The sequence below is a fragment of the Heteronotia binoei genome, chromosome 2 (genome assembly GCF_032191835.1).
Source record: "Heteronotia binoei isolate CCM8104 ecotype False Entrance Well chromosome 2, APGP_CSIRO_Hbin_v1, whole genome shotgun sequence".
NCBI lineage: Eukaryota > Metazoa > Chordata > Lepidosauria > Squamata > Gekkonidae > Heteronotia > Heteronotia binoei.
The window spans coordinates 176,129,321-176,154,665 of record NC_083224.1 but is presented as its reverse complement, the minus strand read 5'-3'; the positions used below and the strand labels follow the sequence as shown (position 1 = coordinate 176,154,665).

At 44.3% G+C, this 25,345-nt stretch overlaps 2 protein-coding genes across 2 annotated transcripts; both read right to left on the bottom strand.

Moving 5' to 3' along the window:
- Positions 1-1,797: 1,797 nt before the first annotated feature.
- Positions 1,798-8,872, bottom strand: LOC132567390 (vomeronasal type-2 receptor 26-like). The gene is made up of 7 exons (XM_060233065.1): positions 8,658-8,872; positions 8,247-8,538; positions 6,365-6,608; positions 5,820-6,001; positions 5,507-5,725; positions 4,226-4,352; positions 1,798-2,708 (listed from the first exon to the last, which is right to left on the bottom strand). Exons 1-7 carry the CDS (start codon positions 8,870-8,872, stop codon positions 1,798-1,800), a joined length of 2,190 nt encoding a protein of 729 aa, XP_060089048.1.
- A 6,858-nt stretch (positions 8,873-15,730) lies between these two features.
- Positions 15,731-24,812, bottom strand: LOC132567389 (vomeronasal type-2 receptor 26-like). Its single transcript, XM_060233064.1, has 8 exons — positions 24,655-24,812; positions 24,249-24,540; positions 21,908-22,002; positions 21,214-21,308; positions 20,309-20,581; positions 19,764-19,945; positions 18,162-18,288; positions 15,731-16,641 (listed from the first exon to the last, which is right to left on the bottom strand). Exons 1-8 carry the CDS (start codon positions 24,810-24,812, stop codon positions 15,731-15,733), a joined length of 2,133 nt encoding a protein of 710 aa, XP_060089047.1.
- Positions 24,813-25,345: the final 533 nt, after the last annotated feature.

The following is a 25,345-nucleotide window of genomic DNA, read 5'->3' as shown; positions in this document are numbered from 1 at the left end:
GTATCAAAGAAGCATAAATATTCTGTGCTTTCAATGATTGTATATAGGGCAAAAAGGCAACATTAGGTATGAGGAAAGCTGGAAGTGGAGCTGGCCCAATTTTGGTAGGAAAGCAATAGATTAATTACAGATATTGCCAATAACTGGGGGTGGGGAATGTTCTCCGATTCTAAGTCTCTACATAATTTAATAAGCTCATGATTGTTTAACATCAGTGTTAATGTAATGATAGCAGATTTATTTCCAGATTCTTCTGGTGGCCTGAACTGTTGTGCAGTATGCATTTGGGTGACGGGGCCTTTTTTTGTAGAAGGAAGTCCTTTGCCTATTAGGCCACACCCCCTGATGTAGCCAATCCTCTTGGATCTTACAGTAGGCCCTGTACAAAGAGCCCTGTAAGCTGTTGGAGGACTGGCTACATCAGGGGCATGTGGCCTAATATGCAAAAGAGTTCCTGCTACAAAAAAAGCTCTGGGTGAAACATGGCATGAGCCCAATGCCTGCCAGCCACAGACAGGATAAAGTGAAGCATTATCTGTTTGTGTCTATATAGGATATAGTGGCTTTTTCGAGTATTTCTATTATTTTCCAGACCCTTATGTTAGGGAGTCCGAGCACTTCTTGTTCACTTGGTTTCTGGGTCTTTAATTGTTCCCATGCTTTAATGTTCCCATGCTTTAATGTTCCCAGGCTTTAATGGGTCCCATGCTCTTTAGCTTGTTCATAAATGATTTAGAGTTGGGAGTGAGCAGTGAAGTGGCCAAGTTTGCGGATGACACTAAATTGTTCAGGGTGGTGAGAACCAGAGAGGATTGTGAGGAACTCCAAAGGGATCTGTTGAGGCTGGGTGAGTGGGCGTCAACGTGGCAGATGCGGTTCAATGTGGCCAAGTGCAAAGTAATGCACATTGGGGCCAAGAATCCCAGCTACAAATACAAGTTGATGGGGTGTGAACTGGCAGAGACTGACCAAGAGAGAGATCTTGGGGTCGTGGTAGATAACTCACTGAAAATGTCAAGACAGTGTGGTTTGCAATAAAAAAGGCCAACGCCATGCTGGGAATTATTAGGAAGGGAATTGAAAACAAATCAGCCAGTATCATAATGCCCCTGTATAAATCGATGGTGCGGTCTCATTTGGAGTACTGTGTGCAGTTCTGGTCGCCGCACCTCAAAAAGGATATTATAGCATTGGAGAAAGTCCAGAGAAGGGCAACTAGAATGATTAAAGGGCTGGAGCACTTTCCCTATGAAGAAAGGTTGAAACGCTTGGGACTCTTTAGCTTGGAGAAACGCTGACTGCGGGGTGACATGATAGAGGTTTACAAGATAATGCATGGGATGGAGAAAGTAGAGAAAGAAGTACTTTTCTCCCTTTCTCACAATACAAGAACTCGTGGGCATTCGATGAAATTGCTGAGCAGACAGGTTAAAACGGATAAAAGGAAGTACTTCTTCACCCAAAGGGTGATTAACATGTGGAATTCACTGCCACAGGAGGTGGTGGCGGCCACAAGAATAGCCACCTTCAAGAAGGGTTTAGATAAAAATATGGAGCACAGGTCCATCAGTGGCTATTAGCCACAGTGTATGTGTGTATATAAATTTTTTTGCCACTGTGTGACACAGAGTGTTGGACTTGATGGGCCGTTGGCCTGATCCAACATGGCTTCTCTTATGTTCTTATGTTCCTGCAGATGAAGACTCAAAAAATGGATCCAATTCTGAGCAATATTATCAACACACCTGCATAATTATACCCATCTGGAAATCAAACTTGCAGAGAATGTTCAAGGATTCAGGTCCTGCTGTCCTTTTTCCTCATTAGATGATCTCTGCTATTGAGATCAGGCCTCAAAACAATGATGTAGCATTTGGGAAGGAAGATGCAACCCAGAAGACCGGCACCAGAGACCAAGATGGAGAAGACCTCCACTGCCACCATGAACTTCCCTTTAGTGCTCAAGTAGGTGGGCACAAAGGAGACCCACACACTGCAGAACATTAGCATGCTGAAGGTGATGAACTTGGCTTCATTAAAGTTGTCTGGCAATTTCCTGGCTATATACGCCACCCAAAAACTGACCAGGGCTAGAAATCCCATGTAGCCCAATACAGTATGGAACATGGCGACCGACCCTTCATTACATTCTACTACGATCTCCTTGGCCAAGGAATGGAAGTCCAAGTTGGGGAATGGGGGAGAGGTTCCCAGCCATATAGCACAGATGACAGCTTGGATAAGGGGACAGACTAGAACAGTAGAATGTACCCATTTGCCCCTCAACCATCCTCTCGCCATGCTTCCCGGCTTAGTAGCCATGAAGGCCAAAACCACTGTGATTGTTTTTGCCAAGATGGTTGAAATGGCAACAGAGAAGGTTACGCTGAAAGAGGTTTGTCGGAGAAGACAGGTGACCTTCCTAGGTTGACCAATGAATAGGAAGGAGCAGAGGAAACACAGCAGGAGGGAGATGAGGAGGACATAGGTGAGGTCTCTGTTGTTGGCTTTGACAATTGGTGTGCCTTGATGTTTAACCATGGTTGCCATGACTACAGCTGTGGTCAGAGACAGCAAAAGTGCAAGAGAAGCTAAAACGAACCCCCAAATCTCTTGATAGGAAAGGAAGTTTATAGTCTTGGAGATACACTGGTCTTTGTTCTTGTTTGGGAATTGATCTTCTGGGCATGGGACGCAGTGATCAGCATCTGAAACAAACAACCTCTAATGCATTATCTCCAGCACAACACAGATAATGTTTGAGCTCACTCTCAAAGAGATGGAATGATACACTGTGTGACTGAGTGTCAACCAGTGATTCTCAAACTGTGGATTGGGGCTCTATAAGCGGTTGAGAGCTCTCTTTTGCAGGTGAGTTGAGAAGCCTATGAAAGAGGGAGGAACAGCCTCAGCTAGCCAATGAGGGTCTGGGAAGTTTCAGGACATATTTAAGTTCACAGCTGAATAACATCTGAAGTGACCAGTCCTCCAAGAGCTTACAGTTGGTCCTGTAAGAAGAGCCCTGTAAGCTCTGGGAGGATTGGATACATCGGGGGGTGTAGCCTAATATGCAAAGGAGTTCCTGCTACTAAAAAGCCCTGGAAGTTGTTTTAAGCCACACCTCATCCCATCTGTGGAGCCAACAACCAGAAGTGGTGCCATCGGGGCTGGGCTTTTAGACAGATGTCTAGAGTCTGAGTTCCTTGCCTCTCCAGGGGGATACAAAACAGGCCTGTAGATAGGGATGTCATGAATTTTCCATTAAATGAATTAGCCAAGAGTTTACCATTTTCAAATGTGATGATCAGATGTGACCGATCACCCTTTAGGATTCAAATGCTTGCTAAACAAATTTGTGCTGAGGTTCTGAAAGCTGAGCATGTGCCAAAACATTGCCTGTCCAAACACACTGGCAACCATTCACATTGCTAAGGACTAACTAGAAAAACACTGAATTGTATGCTTTTTAAACACACGCATGCAACATTTATTTATGACTGATTTAAATGATTTTGACAGATTTCCATCTGTCTCCCTGCAAGTCAGAGAACCATCATTTCCCCTGCATTCACCGCCTGGAGTACCGCCAGAACACTTTTTAAAAAATGGTACTAGTTATTGTGGAAGTGTACAGTGATTTCCTCTCTAACAACCTATTGCCACAATGTATGAGTCCCCTACTTTAAAAAGTCATTTTAAGAAATCCTCTGAGAGCACTCCAGTGACAGAGCAGGGTAAATTGCAGATGTGGCTACAGGAAAAGTAAATTGCACTGTACTGCACTATTAGAAGGCATACAGTCAGGGCTTTTTTAATAGCAGGAACTCCTTTGCATATTAGCCCTCTGATGTAGCCAATCCTCCTGGAGCTTACAGTAGGCCCTGTACTAAGAGCCCTGAAAGCTCTTGGTGGATTGGCTGCATCAAAGATGTGTGCAAAGGAGTTCCCACTACAAAAAAAGCCCTATATACCCCTGGACTGACAACAGTGGAATGAGGTACAGTCACCAACAAATGAGGTGCCTGTTTGCAGATGGGAAAAGGGATGTGAGCTGAACTGGACAGTATTCAAGCATCCCTAGATTTTCATCTGAAGCTCATTTCCAGGAGGGGAATCAGACCACTAAGTGCAGAATCTAAACCTAACTGATGTTCATACTGTTTGCAATCCACTCAAATGACAACTTTTCCACTTTGACAGGGGGTTCATGACAGAAGAGAGCTACCTGTGTGGCTAGAAATCGCCCTTTCTGCACAATGGAGGCACGCGTAGCAGCAAACCGGCTTCCCTTCTTGAATTGCTCTGCTGGAACCTGGCAAGCAGCTCTCCACACACCTGGAAGAGGGCAGCTTCTAAGTAGAGAAGAGAGGAAGTGGTGAGGCTTTCTATGCGGAATACGTTTCTTGCACCAAGGAGGACTCAGAGTTACTGAGAGTAGCTGTCTTCTGCCTGCTGAAAAGACGGCAAAAATTTGCATAAAGCAGGGCTTTTTTTGTAGCAGGAGCTCCTTTGCGTATTAGGCCAGTAAGGCTACACACCCCTGATGTAGCCAATCCTCCAAGAGCTTACAGGGCTTTTAGCACAGGGCCTTCTGTAAACTCAAGGAGGATTGGCTACATGAGGGAGGTGTGGCCTAATATGCAAAGGAGTTCCTGTGGCAAAAAAGCCCTGCCATAAAGTATAGATCATTTTAATTAAACCATCGAAACAAAGGGTCAGGCTGCATCCACAGGATGGAGAGAGGGCAAGAAAGCAAGCCCCTGTGCAGCAGCAGGTGCAAGCAGCACAGAAAAAGCCAAAAAAGGTGTCCTCCCCCCATTCCTTTGCCACCCCATGCTGCCCCCACTCATATTACTTTTTCTCACTATGCCTGCATGAAACTCTATTCATAACAGGAAGATCAACAGTAATAGGGCATTTTTTTAGCAGGAACTCCTTTGCATATTAGGCCACACACCCCTGATGTAGTCAACCCTCCTAGAGCTTACCGTTGGCCCTGTATTAAGAGCCCTGTAAGCTCTTGGAAGATTGGCTACATCAGGGGTATGTGGCCTAATATGCAAAGAGTTTCTGCTACGAAAGAAGCCCTGAATAGTAAGCTGTGTCACCCAAGCCACACACCTCCTTACTTCAGTTTTTCCTTCTGAACTGACCAGTAACGCTACAATATGGCTCAACAGAGAAATGGGGAAAAGCCCTTTAAAGGACTAACAGGGAGGAAGGATTTTCAAACTTGAGCATAGCTGCAACCCCCTTCCAAACCCATGGGCCTTCTTTTTTCAGGTTATAGTAGGTTTATTTTTAATCCTGTTTAAAGGGGGAAATCCTAGGAACAAGTTAAGAACATAAGAGAAGCTATGTTGGATCAGGCCAATGGCCCATCCAGTCCAACATTCTGTGTCACACAGTAGCCAAAACCCAGATGCCATCAGAATCAGCAGGACCAGAGTTACACTGAGAAATCTCTAATTCTCCTATGACTTAAAAATATTCAGTTTCTCCCCACCTGGGTAGCCCAAACAATTGCATCTGCGTTTATGATGAAATCTTGGCCTGGGGGAGCCCAAGGATACATTCTTCCAACTTTCACTTGAGTTGAAGATTGATTTGGGAAGAAAGCCAAGTTCAGAATATCATAGCCAGCTGATCTCTCATCATTTCCAGCGACAAACATTTCCTCTCCTGCACTATTGTTGAACTGGGTATTCCTCAGATAAGCATGAACCTGAAATAAATGAGATTGTTGGAGATGACATGTCATGAGCACGAGTCTGATATTATAGATATGCAAGAGCCACATGTTGAATGGAGGAGGTTACCTGCCATGGCTGGACATCCAGAAGCCTCTTGCTTTTTCCCATGATTGCAGGTTTTGATCCAAATGTGTACATGGCATGTAGCGCACGTGCCATGGAGTTGACTGCATTGTAGATGTTATAGCTGTTTCCAGTCATGCTCATTTCGAATACAGAGGGGGTCAGGTTCTCGATATTCTCCTTCCCTGTACAGTATGGGTAACCCCCTTTAAGGAGTAGATTTGGTTTTAGTATCACACACTTAAATACATGACTCCACCACTTTTGAAGAAAGACATCTCCCTGGGGTTGGTATGGATCTAAATTCCGGATAAAACTGTGGAATCCTGGCACATCACTTGTGTGACCTCTGAAGGACAGGGCACCATGGAAGGCTTCTACAGACCCCCACTCAAAGAAGTATCCTACTGCAGAAAATTCCCACTGGCTTGTCACAATCCAGACCTTACCAAGAGATGTTTTAGTCTTTTTTTTGTAACTAAAAAGGGGTCTGATTAAATTCCGTATGGCATTTGAGTCGCCGGAGACAACTATAGCTTTGGCCTTACCCTCCAAGATAGCTATAGCTAGGTTCATATAGTCATGTATAGCTGTATGGTATATTGAGATTTCTGACAAGGTCCGTTTCGTGAACTCGACACAGATGTTGTTCTGGTCAAGCATTGGTGTTATGCCTTGGATGAAGTTTTCACCGCTGTCATCATCTGGAGCAACAATCCCAATCCAGTTCCAGTGGAAATGCAGAAGTAAGCGGACGATCCCCCAGTACTGTGGGACTTCACTGGGGTCAATCTGGTAGAAGGAAGGAAATCTGGTCGTATCTTTCAGAACAGGATTGAATGAGCCATAACCAAGCTGAAGTAAGTAAGAAAGTAAGGAAGGAAGGAAGGAAGGAAGGAAGGAAGGAAGGAAGGAAGGAAGGAAGGAAGGAAGGAAGGAAGGAAGGTTTTTAGTTGTAAAACATATTTCTAAATATTGTACAATTATCTTCAGGGCTCCACAACAATCAGTTATGTGGAGGTAATCTCATGTCCTGGTGACTGGATTTTATCTATTTTTGTATTTCTCCACCACCCACCCTCAAAAGGCTCAGGACAGTAAACAACATTGTTTAAAGTTTCTCAAGCAAGTCCCACAGGGCACAGATGTCACCAGGTAAAGAGTTCCAGTAGCTAGGAGCCAGTGTCAAAAAGGCCCTGGTTTTTGTTGAGGATAGCTGGATGTCCTTTGGGCCAGGGACCGCCAGTAGATTCTGATCTTCCAAGTGCAAAGCTGTCTGGGGGATATAACAGGAGAGGCAGTCCCACAGGTATGCTGGTCCCAGGCCAGGTACGGCTTTATAGATCAAAACCAGAACCTTGAAGTGGATCCAGTACCCAGCTTAGAGCCTATGAAGTTGGTGAAGCACCGGCTAGATATGTGCTGTTATTGGGGTACCTGTAAACACCTGCACGGCTGCATTTTGGACAAACTGTAGTTTCTGGGTCAGCTTCAAGGTTAGCCCCATGCAGAGCAAGTTGCAATAATCTAGCCTAGAGATGACAGTTGTATGGATCACTGAATGTAGGCTGGGGTGGGAGAGGTAGGGGCCGGTTGTCTGACTTGGCAAAGTTGTACATATGTCAGTCTGGCAAACTTCATGATCTGGGATCATGAGATAGGGAGGTATCTAGAATCACACTAAGACTCTTGATAATTTTTCTCTTCTTTCTCAAGAAATAATTTCTGTTGCTAAATCTTACTGTCTCAGGCTTCAATCTACTAATCCGGAATGGGATTGAATCAAAGGTTGCTGTAAATTAACCACCTTGGCAGTAGAATGGTACTCAGAAAAGGGGTGGCGGTGGAATTCTTTAGGAGACAATAACAAAAACCAGCCATTCAACAAGACTGGGAGAGAGATGTTGTGGAAGACTCAGACACTTAGGAACAATATGGGCAAAGGGGAGGACCCTACCCCCAGTTTTTCCTCAACTTTGTGTTTATACAATGGTATGGTATAGCCCAGGGGTGGCCAAACATAGAACAAAAGTCAGATGTTTGAGAGCCACAATATGGGAAGGAAGCTGCCAGCTGGCTTGGCTTGGAGAAGTGATTTAAAGAGAGAAATACCTTCTCCAAGGCAGCCAACAGGACAATGGTGGTTTCGAGAGCTACACAATATCAGTGAAAGAGCCACATGTGGCCCCCGAGCTGCAGTTGGCCACCCCTAGTATAGCCCAATCTCATCAGAAGTTGGAAGCCAAGCAAGGTCAGTACTTGGATGGGAGACCAGATGGGAGACCATCAAGGGAGACTCTGCATGGGAAGGCAGTGCCCATCCACCTCTGCTTCTCATTTGCCTTAAAAAAAAAATGAGGTCATCCTAAATTTGCTGTCACTTAATTACACACATACACAGCCTCATTTCCACCACATCTCCTTACTTACTTGTGGGACCTTGAAGAGGCCCAAGATAGAGGCCATCTGCATTGAGATTCTGGAATAGAGACTTCCAATGACAGAGAGCAGCTTCTCCTGTCTGCTGCATCTGTAGTTAGGGACCAGTTGACTCCTTGAGGAGAGAAATGACAGGCTTGTCCGGTAGGTCATTCTTGCGAAGTAGGTGTCCTCATAGATGCGGAAGCCCAGCGTGATGTTGGGAAGGACTTCCGGATCCTTGTTTATCTCGTTGATGGCAAATACAAAGGCTAGGATGTGTTGATAGTTTTTGGGCACTGGGCTGCAACGAGAGGCGCATGGTAAGGGGGAATGGCAGGACTAAGGATGCAAAGGAAGACCACCGGGTTCCACCCCCCACTGCCTAAAAACAAAACACTGTAGATCTCTGGAAAAACTAACCGTGATAAAGGGGTGTTTTGGGGACGTTTTTCAAAGGACTCGTGTGTTGCTATCGTACTGAGATGGGGCAAATATCCACCAATAAGGAGGTCTCCTGGCCTGTAATAGTCCTCTTGGAGCTCAAAGGGTCTAATCAAGAGGCACTTGGTCCTCAGCGTCCTATGCACTGCTTGAGGCACGAACCAGAAGAAGAATAGCAGCCTGATCAGCACCATAGCCAAGAAATCTTCCTTCCTAAACCAGTACCCGAATTACAGAACAGAACCTGGAAGAAAGTTCTCAGTTGGGGCTTTAGATGGGAGGGAGAAAGCATCTGACATCAAAATGGCCATTGCCCACCTCAGCCCCACCTGGAAGGGTTCCTTTATAACATTCTCCACCAAATATGTCTTGTCCTGCATTTCTTTGTTATCTGCTTGGTGGATGGAAAACTACAGGAGCTTCAGTAAAAAATATTGTGATTTTTATAATTTCAGGGGAGATAAATAATTACATAATAGCCCCGGGCTCTCTTTGTACTTCCGCAAAACAACCCTTGACTGCCTAACTCCCTACTTTTCCATTGAGCAGATGTGCTCAGAAAGTTATCTTCAACTGTCGATTTCTGAACTTGGACCTGTATAGAATTTCCAGCGAACTGCTACAGTGGACAATCTCTCACCCCAGACACTTTTCAAAATAGCAAAGGGCAGGGCTTTTTTGTAGCAGGAACTCCTTTGCATATTAGGCCACACACCCCTGATGTAGCCAATCCTGCAAGAGCTTATAGGTCTCTTAGTCCAGGGCCTTTTGTAAGCTCCAGGAGGGTTGGGTACATCAGGGGTGTGTGGCCTAATATGCAAAGGAGTTCCTGCTACAAAAAAAGCCCTGGTAGAGGGGGAAACATCATTGATGCGTCAGTCTGTCAGAATGGCTTTTGTCACATTTGTATTTTTGGCTGGACCTTATGCCATACATCATGCACTATAATTTCCATCCAGAACCTGCACCAGCCTGGTATCTCTATGGTGGTGTTATTTCAGGGTTTTTGTTGGAAGCATTCATGTTCTATGCAATGATGAGGAATGGTACTGTGGAAGGTACTGAGAAGGAGAGAGGGAAATATTCCTCTAGGACACACTGGGAAGGGGAAGGGGTGGCAAAAGCCATAAATCTTGAAAAAATGGCTAAATTAAGAATTTAAACAGCTGCCACTGGTCTCCAACTCAAAGGACATCCATTTAACCTGGTGGAACACTCTCTCGAGTGAGATCAGGACCCTGAGGGATGCAAGCCCAAATCATGAATGTTGCAAGATCAGCTTTGTATTGTCTTTGGCTGGTCAGGCTACTGGTTCCCTGCCTTTCTCTCCATGATTTAGCCACACTCCATGGAACGGTCACCTCTAAACAGGATTACTGAAACTCACTCGACACAGGGCTGTCCTTGAGCTTGACCTGGAAACTTGAATTTGACCTGGTTGAAAATGGAGTGGCATGTATCCTTACTGGGAAATGTTTAAGAGTACATAAACAACCAATGCCAGCTGCATTGGATCCTACCTGATTGCCTCAAGTTCATGCTTATGGCATTCACCTTTGAAGCCCTGTTCAATCTGTGACCAACACATCAGCAGGACCATTTATCTCCATATGTTCCCCAAAGAGTAGGAACTTTTGAATCTTATCTAGAAGGAATAATTTGAACCAGTTCAACTCATATCCCCTGATACCTACTTCTGTGTCCAAGTACCTCAACAAGATGGTATGATCTACGGTATCAAAAGTGACAGATAAGTCCAATAAGGGCAACAAAGTGGCATAGCCTTTGTTTATACCCAGACAGAGATAATCAACTAAAGCTAACAGAGCTGCCTCCGATCCATAATCCAGCTTGAAGCATCTAGAGAAGATGAGTTAGCCAACAAGACCTGGAATTGGTTTGCTATTGCTCTTTCAGTCACTTGGCTCAGAAAGGATAGATTACAGACAGGGCAATTATTGGCTGCATCGTTATTCTGTAGGGATGGTTTTTAAATGGTGAACGGATAACCACCTCTTTGAATGACCAAAGGAAGGTTCCCTGAGTTAGTGGCTAATTTATAATAGATACTAAGGGTTTGCTGACAGGTCCTTACATGATTTTAGCAGCCAGGATGGGCAAGATTCAGAGTACTTAATTTATCCCAGGATCTTTTTGGCATCCATCATGAAAACTGGGACAAAATGATCCATGAATTGACTAGGTGATATATTGGTGCTATCTACTGGTGTGCCTGTGTTTGTTTGTTTATATTTTAGATTCGTGAATTGCCCAATCCCCAAATACATGGTGCTCTGGATAATATACAACAAAGGTTAAAACCATCAAAACATCAGTAAACATTGTTAAAATTAGTGAAACAGTCCTTATAGTATAAATAATCTCAAGATGGTATTGCTGCAGGCCAATATTACGCTTCATCAGTTATGTCTGGAACAATTCATTACCTCATCTTGTAGCACTGAAGACACCCATGAAAACAGACAGGCTGACTGTGCTAGGGAGTGCTCCTGTTCCTTGCCACAGCCAGAGAGCCATCCTCTTAGTTTAAAAGGCCATTGGCAGGGCAGCTGACAAAGGTCACATTTAGGTCGAAGGTTTGTGATTTGCCTGGATTTCCTTCCTCACCATCACAGGTTTTCTTTCAGGTCCTGTGAAAAGAAGTGCCTGTCAACCAAGCATCCTGTGGTGGGATGTCATGAAGCAGACCTCTTCAGTCTCACCAGAGGAGCCAAAGAAACCTTTCACTAAGGTAATTAGAAAACGGAGGTGTGGGCATATTATGGGAGAGGTCAGTAGTTAGGGCAGGTTCCAACAACAGAGAGAAGGTCGTGTGATATATCTACTTCATCAAAACTGAGAAACTGAACAGGGTCCATGCTTGGGTAGGAGACCACCAAGGAAGACTCTGCAGAGGAAGGCAATGGCCAACCATCTCTGTTTCTCACTTGCCTTGAAAGGCCCTTGTCAGGAGTCACCGTAAGTCGCCTGTGATTTGTCAGCACTGACATATGTATGTAATAGCTGTATAAAATCTGTATATATGTATATATAGCTGTATACAATCTTTTAAAAGCCTAGATATAGATAGATATAGATATAGTTACAGATATATATGCCTTTTACAAATTGATGGTAATTAGAACAATATTTTAAAATTAAGGATGGTATGATCATGATGGCACAGTCACTGGCCAGTCAGTGCCTAACTAACTTGTGCTGCAAACAGACATAACTGATGAACTTTTCCTGAGCTCAGTCTTGGAAAGGAATAGACCATTAAGAGGAAAAAAATTGCAAAGTATTTATATCTGGGATTTGTCTGGATAAGGATTTTGATAACAGCTCCTAACTAATTAGTATAGCGCACAGTCAAGTGCTTCTGTAAATCTGCAGAACTTGTTTTCCCTAAGCTGAATCCTGGAGAATGTGGTGAATGTTCTAGTTCATAGCAGCCGCTGTCTTTAAGAAATGTTTATGTATAACCACATAACACTGATTTCTCTAGCCAATGCAGTATTCCATGCTTGTACACTGTGAGTACAGAATCCTGGAAAAGACAGGTGGCTGGATTTCTTAGGCATGTCTTATTCTTTGCATTTCTCTCCTGTCTCCACAGGTCTCCCAAGATTCTCCTGGTTTATAAAAGAAAACCTTTGGATCAGCTACCCTGGTGTCTGGGGTTTGGGCTGATGAGAAGGTTCTGATGGCTAAGGCAGAGAGTGCATTCCCCAAGGGCTCGGAGGAGTCCCTCTGTCTGTGCACCAGCTTGGAACCCAGCTGTTTCCACTTGCTTAGAGAGACTGATGTGTAGGTGGCCAAGGATTCTGAAGGTGAGAGGCCACCTTGAACAGCTGTGCATGGGAGAAGATCCTTCTTCAAGCATGAGATACGGAAAAGCGGGTGTCTTCAGCCAACCCAAACTACAAAATCTGAAGAAAGCAATTTTTTAATAGAGGGGGAGGATTGTGGTTTGTTACCAAGATTTGGTTAAGTTACTTGAACTCTCCTGTGAAGTAGCTCTAGAAAATCCACACAACTGTTGTAGGCCAGTCACTGAGTTCTCTTGTGCCTCATCTGGATGGGGCGGCTGTTTAAACAGAGCAAACGAGGAACAATCTCACAACAGAGGAAAGAAAAGGTCAAGATGTTGCAGACTTTGGCTTGTGTAGTCTTGGAGATGTGTCAATGTAAGAACCCCCTTCTACTTGCAAGGGAGGGTTGATATTTAGTTGATTTTAATTTACCTGGCCTATCAGTGTGAGCTGTTCAAAGCCCTTGGGCTACAAGAACAGATTCGAGGAAGGAAGGAAGGAAGGAAGGAAGGAAGGAAGGAAGGAAGGAAGGAAGGAAGGAAGGAAGGAAGGAAGGAAGGAAGGAAGGAAGGAAGGAAGGACCACCAAAAGGAGACCTCTAGCTTCGGCCAATAGCTGCAAATTTGATTTGAAACAGAAGTCAACATTGGTTTTGTGCAGCATTCTGTTTCCACATCACCTCCACCCCAAGAACTTCCCAGGTTCCCCCACCTCCCTTGGCAGACAAAATGAAATAAAGCAAACCCGTCTGGCTTATCTGTACACTACACGCCTTATACAGCTTCCAAGTGCTGTGCTACCAACTGAATACCCACAGCAAATATCAGGTTGATGAACACATCAAACAGATCCTGTGAATTTAGGGGGAGGTGTTTGTGAATTTCCTGCATTGTGCAGGGGGTTGGACTAGATGCCCCTGGAGGTCCTTTCCAACTCTATTAGTCTATAATTCTATGATTCTATGTGTGGCTTGCCGACATTTTGTTCTGATATAGGGCCAATGCAGGAAGACCAACATTTAGATTTTTTTTAAAAAATAACAGCGGCATGTAGAAAATTTGAAAGGAAACAATATGAACTACAATAAGGCAGCCATGAGAGCATCCGTAAGCAATTGTTGTTCCCCTTGCTCTCAGTTTAAGGCTACTTAGAGGTGTACAACTTGGCCAGGAAGGAAGTGTCCAGCTCACTGAAGGCACTATTATTTGTAATGCCTAGTAGAAATATTCCATTGTTCCAGGCAGAGAGGGGGGCTATAATAGCAAGAATTGTGCGCGACAGCTGTTTGATCACGCCCATGTTGCCCCGTGGATGGAATGGGGATGGCTTGTGGAGGAGAATGTGGAGGTTTCAGGATGGTTCTTTTTGATCCCACCCAATTTGGAATGCCTCCCATATGCTCCTAAATGCCCATCTGTTATCACCTGTGGTTTATCTCTTTGATCTCCATTTTAATCCAGGGAGATTTTGCTGGCTGGAGAGCCCTTCTAGTTGTTAATCAGCTGCATTGTGTTTTCACTTTCCATGAAGACATCAGCCTGCCATTACATCTCCACCAGAAGCCCCCCCAAAGAAACTGAACTTTTGGTGAATGTTGGCTCTGTTGTCCTGGAAAGTGTACTCACAGAGACTGATTGGCATGGTCATGTTCACACTGTTGCCTATGCCAGCAAAGCTCTCTTACCCACTGAAAAACAATATTCCCAAACTGAGAAGGGGGCTCGTGAGGTCGCTTGGGCATGCTCTCATTTTCATCTGTAGATATATGGAGATGCCCATTCACCATAATAACTGATCAAAAGCCTCATGAACCTAATTTGTTTGTTCAGCCACTGGTTTGCATTGAATGATGGATGCTGAAATTGCAAGGCTATGATTGCAAAGTGTTGGGATGTTGTAAGTTGCTGCATCTGTGTTTATGGTTACAGTTTGACGTCTGGGAGAAAAGGAGGGATGTGGTGTTGTGACAACTCCATTGCTTGAATCTAGGCCAGTGTTTCAGAGTGCTCTAAATCCACTCCAAGCTTTGGTGCGGGAAGGAACAGGAAGAAAGGAAGTTGTACTCACTGTAGCCCCAGACAGAGAAAGACGTGGAATTCTTAAACTGCTCCTGTATGAAACCATGCTCCCTGTTTACTTGGTAGCTCAGAGTAAGGACACCACAATGACTAAAGAAGTTAAACAATAAGCATCTTCTTGCTATGTTGTTTTCTGAATTTGGATATTAAGCTGCATATTAGAATTCTGCCCTACTGACTCAGTTGTGGGTTGCCAGCTCTAAACTGGGGAATACTGGGAGATATTGGGAGTGGAGCTTAAAGAGGAGGAGTTTGGGGAGGGGAGGGACTTCAATGTAGTATTATGCCATAGAGTCTGTCTTCCATAGCAGCCATTTTCTCCAGGGGAACTGATCTCTTTCGCCTGTCATTTGTAATAGTGGGAGATCTCCAGATGTACCTGGAGGTTGGCAACCCATCAGATATCAAGAAACATATAAATATTCTGTGCTTTCAATGAATGTATATAGGGCAAAAAAGCAACATTAGGTATGAGGAAAGCTGGAAGTGGAGCTGGCCCAATTTTGTTAGGAAAGCAATAGATTAATTACAGATATTGCCAATAACTGGGGAATAACTCCAGTTCTCAGTTTCTACATAATTTAATAAGCTCATGATTGTTTAACATCAGTGTTAATGTAATGATAGCAGATTTATTTCCAGATTCTTCTCGTGGCCTGAACTGTTGTGCAGTATGCATTTGGGTGACAGGGCCTTTTTTTTTTGTAGCAGGAAGTCCTTTGCCTGTTAGGCCACACTCCCTGATGTAGCCAATCCCCTTGGAGCTTACAGCAGGCCCTGTACAAAGAGCCATTTAATCTGTTGGAGGACTGGCTACATCAGCGGCATGTAGCCTAATATGCAAAAGAGTTCCTGCTACAAAAAAAGCTCTGGGTGAAACATGGCATGAGCCCAATGCCTGCCAGCCACAGATAGGATAAAGTAAAGCATTATCTGTTTGTGTCTATATAGGATATAGTGGCTTTTTCGAGTATTTCTATTATTTTCCAGTCCCTTATGTTAGGGAGTCCGAGCACTTCTTGTTCACTTGTTTTCTGGGTCTTTAATTGTTCCTACAGATGAAGACTCAAAAAATGGATCCAATTCTAAGCAATATTATCAACACACCTGCATAATTATACCCATCTGGAAATCAAACTTGCAGAGAATGTTCAAGGATTCAGGTCCTGCTATCCTTTTTCCTCATTAGATGATCTCTGCTATTGAGATCAGGCCTCAAAACAATAATGTAGCATTTGGGTAGGAAGATGCAGCCCAGAAGACCGGCACCAGAGACCAAGATGGAGAAGACCTCCACTGCCACCATGAACTTCCCTTTAGTGCTCAAGTAGGTGGGCACAAAGGAGACCCACACACTGCAGAACATTAGCATGCTGAAGGTGATGAACTTGGCTTCATTAAAGTTATCTGGCAGTTTCCTGGCTATAAACGCCACCAGAAAACTGACCAGGGCTAGAAATCCCATGTAGCCCAATACAGTATAGAACATGGCGACCGACCCTTCATTACATTCCACTACGATCTCCTTGGCCAAGGAATGGAAGTCCAAGTTGGGGAATGGGGGAGAGGTTCCCAGCCATATAGCACAGATGACAGCTTGGATAAGGGGACAGACTAGAACAGTAGAATGTACCCATTTGCCCCTCAACCATCCTCTCGCCATGCTTCCCGGCTTAGTAGCCATGAAGGCCAGAACCACTGTGATTGTTTTTGCCAAGATGGTTGAAATGGCAACAGAGAACGTTACGCTGAATGAGGTTTGTCGGAGAAGACAGGTGATCTTCCTAGGTTGACCAATGAATAGGAAGGAGCAGAGGAAACACAGCAGGAGGGAGATGAGGAGGACATAGGTGAGGTCTCTGTTGTTGGCTTTGACAATTGGTGTGCCTTGATGTTTAACGATGGTTGCCATGACTACAGCTGTGGTCAGAGACAGCAAAAGTGCAAGAGAAGCTAAAACGAACCCCCAAATCTCTTGATAGGAAAGGAAGTTTATAGTCTTGGAGATACACTGGTCTTTGTTCTTGTTTGGGAATTGATCTTCTGGGCATGGGACGCAGTGATCAGCATCTGAAACAAACAACCTCTAATGCATTATCTCCAGCACAACACAGATAATGTTTGAGCTCACTCTCAAAGAGATGGAATGATACACTGTGTGACTGAGTGTCAACCAGCGATTCTCAAACTGTGGATTGGGGCTCTATAAGCGGTTGAGAGCTCTCTTTTGCAGGTGAGTTGAGAAGCCTATGAAAAAGGGAGGAACAGCCTCAGCTGGCCAATGAGGGTCTGTGAAGTTTCAGGACAAATTTAAGTTCACAGCTGAATAACATCTGAAGTGACCAGTCCTCCAAGAGCTTACAGTTGGTCCTGTAAGAAGAGCCCTGTAAGCTCTGGGAGGATTGGATACATCGGGGGGTGTAGCCTAATATGCAAAGGAGTTCCTGCTACAAAAAAGCCCTGGAAGTTGTTTTAAGCCACACCTCATCCGATCTGTGGAGCCAGCAGCCAGAAGTGGTGCCATCAGGGCTGGGCTTTTAGACAGATGTCTAGTGTCTGGGTTCCTTGCCTCTCCAGGGGGATACAAAACAGGCCTGTAGATAGGGATGTCATGAATTTTCCATTAAATGTATTAGCCAAGAGTTTACCATTTTCAAATGTGATGATCAGATGTGAGGCAATCACCCTTTAGGATTTAAATGCTTGCCAAACAGATTTGTGCTGAGGTTCTAAAAGCTGAGCATGTGCCAAAACATTGCCTGTCCAAACACACTGGCAACCATTCACATTGCTAAGGACTAACTAGAAAAACACTGAATTGTATGCTTTTTAAACACACACACAAAACATTTATTTATGACTGATTTATATGACTGTGACAGATTTCCATCTGACTCGCTCCAACTCAGAGAACCATCATTTCCCCTGCATTCACCACCTGGAGGACCACCAGAACACTTTTTAAAAAATTGGTACTTGTTATTGTGGAAGTGTACAGTGATTTCCTTTCTAACAACCTATTGCCACAATTTATGAGTCCCCTACTTTAAAAGGTCATTTTAAGAAGTCCTCTGAGAGCACTCCAGTGACAGAGCAGGGAAAATTGCAGATGTGGCTACAGGAAAAGTCAGTTGCACTGTACTGCACTATTAGAAGGCATACAGTCAGGGCTTTTTTTAATAGCAGGAACTCCTTTGCATATTAGGCTCTCTGAAGTAGCCAATCCTCCTGGAGCTTACAGTAGGCCCTGTACTAAGAGCCCTGAAAGCTCTTGGTGGATTGGCTGCATCAAAGATGTGTGCAAAGGAGTTCCCACTACAAAAAAAGCCCTATATACCCCTGGACTGACAAGAGTGGACTGAGGTACAGTCACCAACAAATAGGATGCTGTTTGCAGATGGGAAAAGGGATGTGAGCTGAACTGGACAGTATTCAAGCATCCCTAGATTTTCATTTGAAGCTCATTTCCAGGGTGGGAATCAGACCACTAAGTGCAGAATCTAAACCTAACTGATGTTCATATTGTTTGCAATCCACTCAAATGACAACTTTTCCACTTTGACATGGGGTTCATGACAGAAGAGAGCTACCTGTGTGGCTAGAAATCGCCCTTTCTGCACAATGGAAGCACTCGTAACAGCAAACCGGCTTCCCTTCTTGAATTGCTCTGCTGGAACCTGGCAAGCAGCTCTCCACACACCTGGAAGAGGGCAGCTTCTAAGTAGAAAAGAGAGGAAGTAGTGAGGTTTTCTATGCGGAATACCTTTCTTGCACCAAGGAGGACTCAGAGTTACTGAAAGTAGCTGTCTTCTGCCTGCTGAAAAGAGGGCAAAATCTTTCCATAAAGCAGGGCTTTTTTTGTAGCAGGAACGCCTTTGCGTATTAGGCCAGTAAGGCTACACACCCCTGATGTAGCCAATCCTCCAAGAGGTTACAGGGTTTTTAGCACAGGACCTACTGTAAACTCCAGGAGGATTGGCTACATCAGAGAGCTGTGGCCTAATATGCAAAGGAGTTCCTGTGGCAAAAAAGCCCTGCCATAAAGTATAAATCATTTTAATTAAACCATCGAAACAAAGGGTCAGGCTGCATCCACAGGATGGAGAGAGGGCAAGAAAGCAAGCCCCTTTGCAGCAGCAGGTGCAAGCAGCACAGAAAAAGCCAAAAAAAGGTGTCCTCCCCCCATTCCTTTGCCACCCAATGCTGCCCCCACTCATATTACTTTTTCTCACTATGCCTGCATGAAACTCAACTCATAACAGCAAGATCAACAGTAATAGGGCATTTTTTTAGCAGGAACTCCTTTGCATATTAGGCCACACACTCCTGATGTAGTCAACCCTCCTAGAGCTTACAGTTGGCCCTGAACTAAGAGCCCTGTAAGCTCTTGGAAGGTTGGCTACATCAGGGGTGTGTGGCCTAATGTGCAAAAGAGTTTCTGCTACAAAAGAAGCCCTGAATAGTAAGCTGTGTCACCCAAGCCACACACCCCTTACTTCAGCTTTTCCTTCTGAACTGACCAGTAATGTTACAATATAGCTCAACAGAGAAATAGGGAAAAGCCCTTTAAAGGACTAACATGGCGGCAGGATTTTCAAACTAGAGCATAGCTGCAACCCCCTGCCAAACCCATGGGCATTCTTTTTTCAGGATATAGTAGGTTTATTTTTAATCCTGTTTAAAGGGGGAAATCCTAGGAACAAGTTAAGCACATAAAAGAAGCTATGTTGGATCAGGCCACTGGCCCATCCAGTCCAACATTCTGTGGCACACAGTGGCCAAAACTCAGGTGCCATCGGGAGGTCCACCAGCAGGACCAGAGTTACACTGAGAAGTCTCTAATTCTCCTATGAGTTAAAAATATTCAGTTTCTCCCCACCTGGGTAGCCCAAACAATTGCATCTGGGTTTATGATGAAATCTTGGCCTGGGGGAGCCCAAGGATACATTCTTCCAACTTTCACTTGAGTTGAAGATTGATTTGGGAAAAAAGCCAAGTTCAGAATATCATAGCCAGCTGATCTCTCATCATTTCCAGCAACAAACACTTCCTCTCCTGCACTATTGTTGAACTGGGTATTCCTCAGATAAGCATGAATCTGAAATAAATGAGATTGTTGGAGATGACTTGTCATGATCACGAGTCTGATATTATAGATGTGCAAGAGCCACATGTTGAATGGAGGAGGTTACCTGCCATGGCTGGACATCCAGAAGCCTCTTGCTTTTCCCCATGATTGCAGGTTTTGATCCAAATGTGTACATGGCATGTAGCGCACGTGCCATGGAGTAGACTGCATTGTAGATGTTATAGCTGTTTCCAGTCATGCTCATTTCGAATACAGAGGGGGTCAGGTTCTCGATATTCTCCTTCCCTGTACAGTATGAGTAACCCCATTTAAGGAGGTGATTTGGTTTTAGTATCACACACTTAAATACATGACTCCACCACTTTTGAAGAAAGACATCTCCCTGGGGTTGGTATGGATCTAAATTCCGGATAAAACTGTGGAATCCTGGCACATCACTTGTGTGACCTCTGAAGGACAGGGCACCATGGAAGGCTTCTACAGACCCCCACTCAAAGAAGTATCCTACTGCAGAAAATTCCCACTGGCTTGTCACAATCCAGACCTTACCAAGAGATGTTTTAGTCTTTTTTTTGTAACTAAAAAGGGGTCTGATTAAATTCCGTATGGCATTTGAGTCGCCGGAGACAACTATAGCTTTGGCCTTACCCTCCAAGATAGCTATAGCTAGGTTCATATAGTCATGTATAGCTGTATGGTACATTGAGATTTCTGACAAAGTCCGTTTCATGAACTCGACACAGATGTTGTTCTGGTCAAGCATTGGTGTTAGGGCTTGGATGAAGTTTTCACCGCTGTCATCATCTGGAGCAACAATCCCAATCCAGTTCCAGTGGAAATGGAGAAGTAAGCGGACGATCCCCCAGTACTGTGGGACTTCACTGGGGTCAATCCGGTAGAAGGAAGGAAATCTGATCGTATCTTTCAGAACAGGATTGAATGAGCCATAACCGAGCTAAAGGAAGGAAGGAAGGAAGGAAGGAAGGAAGGAAGGAAGGAAGGAAGGAAGGAAGGAAGGAAGGAAGGAAGGAAGGAAGGAAGGAAGGAAGGAAGGAAGGAAGGTTTTTAGTTGCAAAACATATTTCTAAATATTGTACAATTATCTTCAGGGCTCCACAACAATCAGTTATGTGGAGGTAATCTCATGTCCTGGTGACTGGATTTTATCTATTTTTGTATTTCTCCACCGCCCTTCCTCAAAAGGCTCAGGACAGTGAACAACATTGTTTAAGGTTTCGCAAGCAAGTCCCACAGGGCACAGATATCACCAGGTAAATCGTTCCAGTAGCTAGGAGCCACTGCCAAAAAAGCCCTGATTTTTGTTGAGAATAGCTGGATGTCCTTTGGACCAGGGACCGCCAGTAGATTCTGATCTTCCAAGTGCAAAGCTGTCTGGGGGATATAACAGGAGAGGCAGTCCCACAGGTATGCTGGTCCCAGGCCAGGTACGGCTTTATAGGTCAAAACCAGAACCTTGAAGTGGATCCAGTACCCAGTTTAGAGCCTATGAAGTGGGTGAAGCACCGGCAAGATATGTGCTGTTATTGGGGTACCTGTAAACACCTGCACGGCTGCATTTTGGACAAACTGTAGTTTCCGGGTCAGCTTCAAGGTTAGCCCCACGCAGAGCAAGTTGCAATAATTTAGCCTAGAGATGACAGATGTATGGATCACGGAATCTAGGTTGGGGTGGGAGAGGTAGGGTCCAGTTGTCTGACTTGGCAAAGGTGTACATATGTCAGTCTGGCAAACTTCATGATCTGGGCCTCCAGAGATACGGAGGTATCCAGAATCACACTAAGACTCTTGATAATTTTTCTCTTCTTTCTCAAGAAATAATTTCTGTTGCTAAATCTTACTGTCTCAGGCTTCAATCTACTGATCTGTCTGGGTTGAAATGTTTTAGGCAATGAAGGCACTAAGTTCAGCAATGCAGCCAACTGTGCCATTAACTGCTTATGAGAAAGAGAAATGCTCTAGGACATCTTGTGTGTGTACATGCATGTCTGCCACTTCCCATATCTTACCCAGAACCTGCCAGTTCCTCTCCTTTGCGTTTAGCCCACTAACATCTAACAGTGCATATGTTTTCTTTCCAAACAGAAATATTTGTGCGGCTGAGCTGGGGTCATGGTGGTGGTAGAAGTATCAGAGCCTCTCAACCTTCATGAGCATTTTGATGAGCAATTTTGCAATCCCCTTCCTAACAATTAATACCTCTTGGAAGATTCTTCCAAGGGAACTCACCCAGGCAAACGTTTCCACCGGAACTTCTCACTGTTTGGAGAACAATGCCAGTAGCTTGAAGGAACTTCGGTGAACTGGTTAGGTTCAACAGGAACCTGTCCAAGCAATAACATACTCCGGTCGTGGCATCTAATCTTCTGCTTTTCCAACCTTCAGGCTCTAAGGTAGCATTCCTAGTTCAGTTTTCCTTCTCACCCTGTTTGAAGGGTTCTGATTCTCACCTGGGTACTGTTGCCTTGTGACAAAGACTAAGCTTTATCAAATGTCATAGTTCACACCTCAGAGTAATTGGAATCAGAGAGGTCTGAAATTTCTGGGATGATGTGTGTGAAACCCAGGGTGAGGGGAACAGGAATCAGGATGCTGAAGGGACATGCAAGGGATGTAATGATATGACAACAGCCAAGCCGCAACGCAATCTCACAAAACGTACTAGGGGTGTGGCTCCAGAAACACTACTTTCATCATAGAGTTTATTTCACATTGGCTAATTTTACACTGGACAAAAGATCCAGTAATGTTGCGCTTCCAAAAGTGACCATCTACATTACAATCCGCCTTCACTTCTGTTTTGCTCCCGTCATTTGACTTCTGTTTTGACTGTCATTTACATTTAAAACCCTGAATTGGCTCTGAAAACTTTTTCGCCACTGAGTTGCTGCTGACTTTCCAAGACTACTTTTGAATGAGGGTTTTCCAGGAAACTTCAGATCTAAGGCTATAAGTAAATGTTTTACTTCTGTTTGGCACATTGTTTAGTTAACAACAGCAGATGTCCTTTTGAGCATCAGTTGTTACTGGTTGTTGGTACCTATGATGCTTCCCAGACCTATAGATCAGCTATGACAATCTGATTTGTATTAATAAAATTGTTATAAGTAGTTATAAGTAGTAGTGCATATGGCTAAAGTAGAAGATAATATAGGATAGAATGCTTAGGCAAAGTAATTCCTTTTAAAAGAAAGCATTTGTTTTGACTCTTTCCCTGGCTAGAGAAATTGCAAGTGCATTCCATAGGACAAAAAGTGCTGAGGCCATAAAGATATCTTTTCTGGGAAATAGGGCAATAAACTCGTTTCTCAAGAAAGAACAAAGGAACTCTTAAACCTGCCCCCCCTCCATGGTTTCAAGCAGTTTTTAAGTTTGGCATGCATATCCTCCAGACACCTATATAATTTAATGATAGGAATCACAGTAAAGCAAGCAAGTGTAGAGGAGAAAGTCCAGGAGCAAAATTATGAGTGTAGATGAAAAATATACCCCGGATTTCTAGAAGGCGATTTCAGTGCTCAGAAAATCAGACCCAAACATGCATGTAGAATCAGCCAGTGATGCAATCAAAAATTAAATACTAAGCGAGAAATCAGGTAGCGGTATTCAGATATCACAAAGTATTGGTTCAAATAATTCTGCAATAAGTTGGTAATTTAAAATTCCAACTTGGCAGTAATTAACCGAGAAATGTTGCAAAGCTTCATAGTAATCAGTGAAGGGATGTTAATGGGGCGGGGGCCCCCGCTTGATTCCTGTGTCAGAATTTTCTTCTTCAAAGCCAGCCTTTTCACATTTCAATTGCAGCACATCAATAGCTTAGCAACGTTCAAACAACAGTTGTGGATCTTGCCGGAGGCCAACCTACTGACCCAGCAGGGCTGGAATGGGACTGAATCAAGGGTTGCTGTAAATTAACCACCCTGGCAGTAGAATGGTACTCAGACGAGGGGGGGGGTCTCTCTAGGAGACAATAACAAAAACCCGTCATGCAACAAGATTGGGAGAGAGATGTTGTGGAAGACTCAGACACTTAGGAACAATATGGGCAAAGGGGAGGACCCTACCCCCAAGTTTTCCTCAACTGTGGGTGTATACAATGGTATGGTATAGCCCAGGGGTGGCCAAACATAAAACAAAAGTCAGATGTTTGAGAACCACAAGGCATGAACGTCAGATGTTTGAGAGCCACAATACAGGAAGGAAGCTGCCAGCTGGCTTGGCTTGGAGAAGTGATTTAAAGAGAGAAATACCTTCTCCAAGGCAGCCAACAGGACAATGGTGGTTTCGAGAGCTACACAATATCAGTGAAAGAGCCACATGTGGCCCCCAAGCTGCAGTTGGCCACCCCTAGTATAGCCCAATCTCATCAGAAGTTGGAAGCCAAGCAAGGTCAGTACTTGGATGGGTGACCAGATGGAAGACCATCAAGGGAGACTCTGCAGGGGAATGCAGTGCCCATCCACCTCTGCTTCTCATTTGCCTTTTAAAAAAATGGAGTCATCCTAAGTTGGCTGTCACTTGATTACACACATACACAGCCTCATTTCCATCACATCTCCTTACTTACCTGTGGGACCTTGAAGAGGCCCAAGATAGAGGCCATCTGCATTGAGATTCTGGAATAGAGACTTCCAATGACAGAGAGCAGCTTCTCCTGTCTGCTGCATCTGTAGTTAGGGACCAGTTGACTCCTTGAGGAGAGAAATGACAGGCTTGTCCGGTAGGTCATTCTTGCGAAGTAGGTGTCCTCATAGATGCGGAAGCCCAGCGTGATGTTGGGAAGGACTTCCGGATCCTTGTTGATCTCGTTGATGGCAAATACAAGGGCTAGGATGTGTTGATAGTTTTTGGGCACTGGGCTGCAACGAGAGGTGCATGGTAAGGGGGAATGGCAGGACTAAGGATGCAAAGGAAGACCACTGGGTTCCCCACTGCCTAAAAACAAAACACTGTAGATCTCTGGAAAAACTAACCGTGATAAAGGGGTGTTTTGGGGACGTTTTTCAAAGGACTTTTCTGTTGCTATCGTACTGAGATGGGGCAAATATCCACCAATAAGGAGGTCTCCTGGCCTGTAATAGTCCTCTTGGAGCTCAAAGGGTCTAATCAAGAGGCACTTGGTCTTCAGCATCCTATGCACTGCTTGAGGCATGAAGCAGAAGAAGAATAGCAGCCAGATCAGCATCATAGCCAAGAAATCTTCCTTCCTAAGCCAGCAACCCAAATACAGAACAGAACCTGGAAGAAAGTTCTCAGTTGGGGCTTTAGATGGGAGGGAGAAAGCATCTGACATAAAAATGGCCATTGCCCACCTCAGCCCCACCTGGAAGACTTCTTTTATAACATTCTCCACCAAATATGTCTAGTCCTGCATTTCTTTGTTATCTGCTTGTTGGATGCAAAACTACAGCAACTCAGTAAAAATTATTGTGATTTTTATAATTTCAGGGGAGATAAATAATTACATAATAGCCCAGGGCTCTCTTTGTACTTCTGCAAAACAACCTTTGACTGCCTAACTCCCTACTTTTCCATTGAGCAAATGTGCTCAGAAAGTTATCTTCAACTGTTGATTTCTGAACTTGGACCTGTATAGAATTTCCAGCTACCTGCTATGGTGGACAATCTCCCACCCCAGTAACTTTTCAAAATAGCAGAGGGCAG

Bases quoted from the DNA above. Each gene is read 5' to 3' on its own strand.
- LOC132567390 (XM_060233065.1), bottom strand. From the start codon at position 8,872: ATGGTGCTGATCAGGCTGCTATTCTTCTTCTGGTTCGTGCCTCAAGCA. The intron at 6,609-8,246 runs GTAAGTAAGGAG...TCCTTCTACCAG, and splicing joins GCCTCTTCAAGGTCCCACAA to ATTGACCCCAGTGAAGTCCC. The intron at 6,002-6,364 runs GTAAGGCCAAAG...CATACTGTACAG, and splicing joins AGCTATAGCTATCTTGGAGG to GGAAGGAGAATATCGAGAAC.
- LOC132567389 (XM_060233064.1), bottom strand. From the start codon at position 24,812: ATGCTGAAGACCAAGTGCCTCTTGATTAGACCCTTTGAGCTCCAAGAG. The intron at 21,309-21,907 runs GTGAGTTCCCTT...TGTCATCTCTAG, and splicing joins CGGTGGAAACGTTTGCCTGG to GCTAAATTATTGCAACTTGC. The intron at 16,642-18,161 runs GTAGCTCTCTTC...TGTTTGTTTCAG, and splicing joins GGCGATTTCTAGCCACACAG to ATGCTGATCACTGCGTCCCA.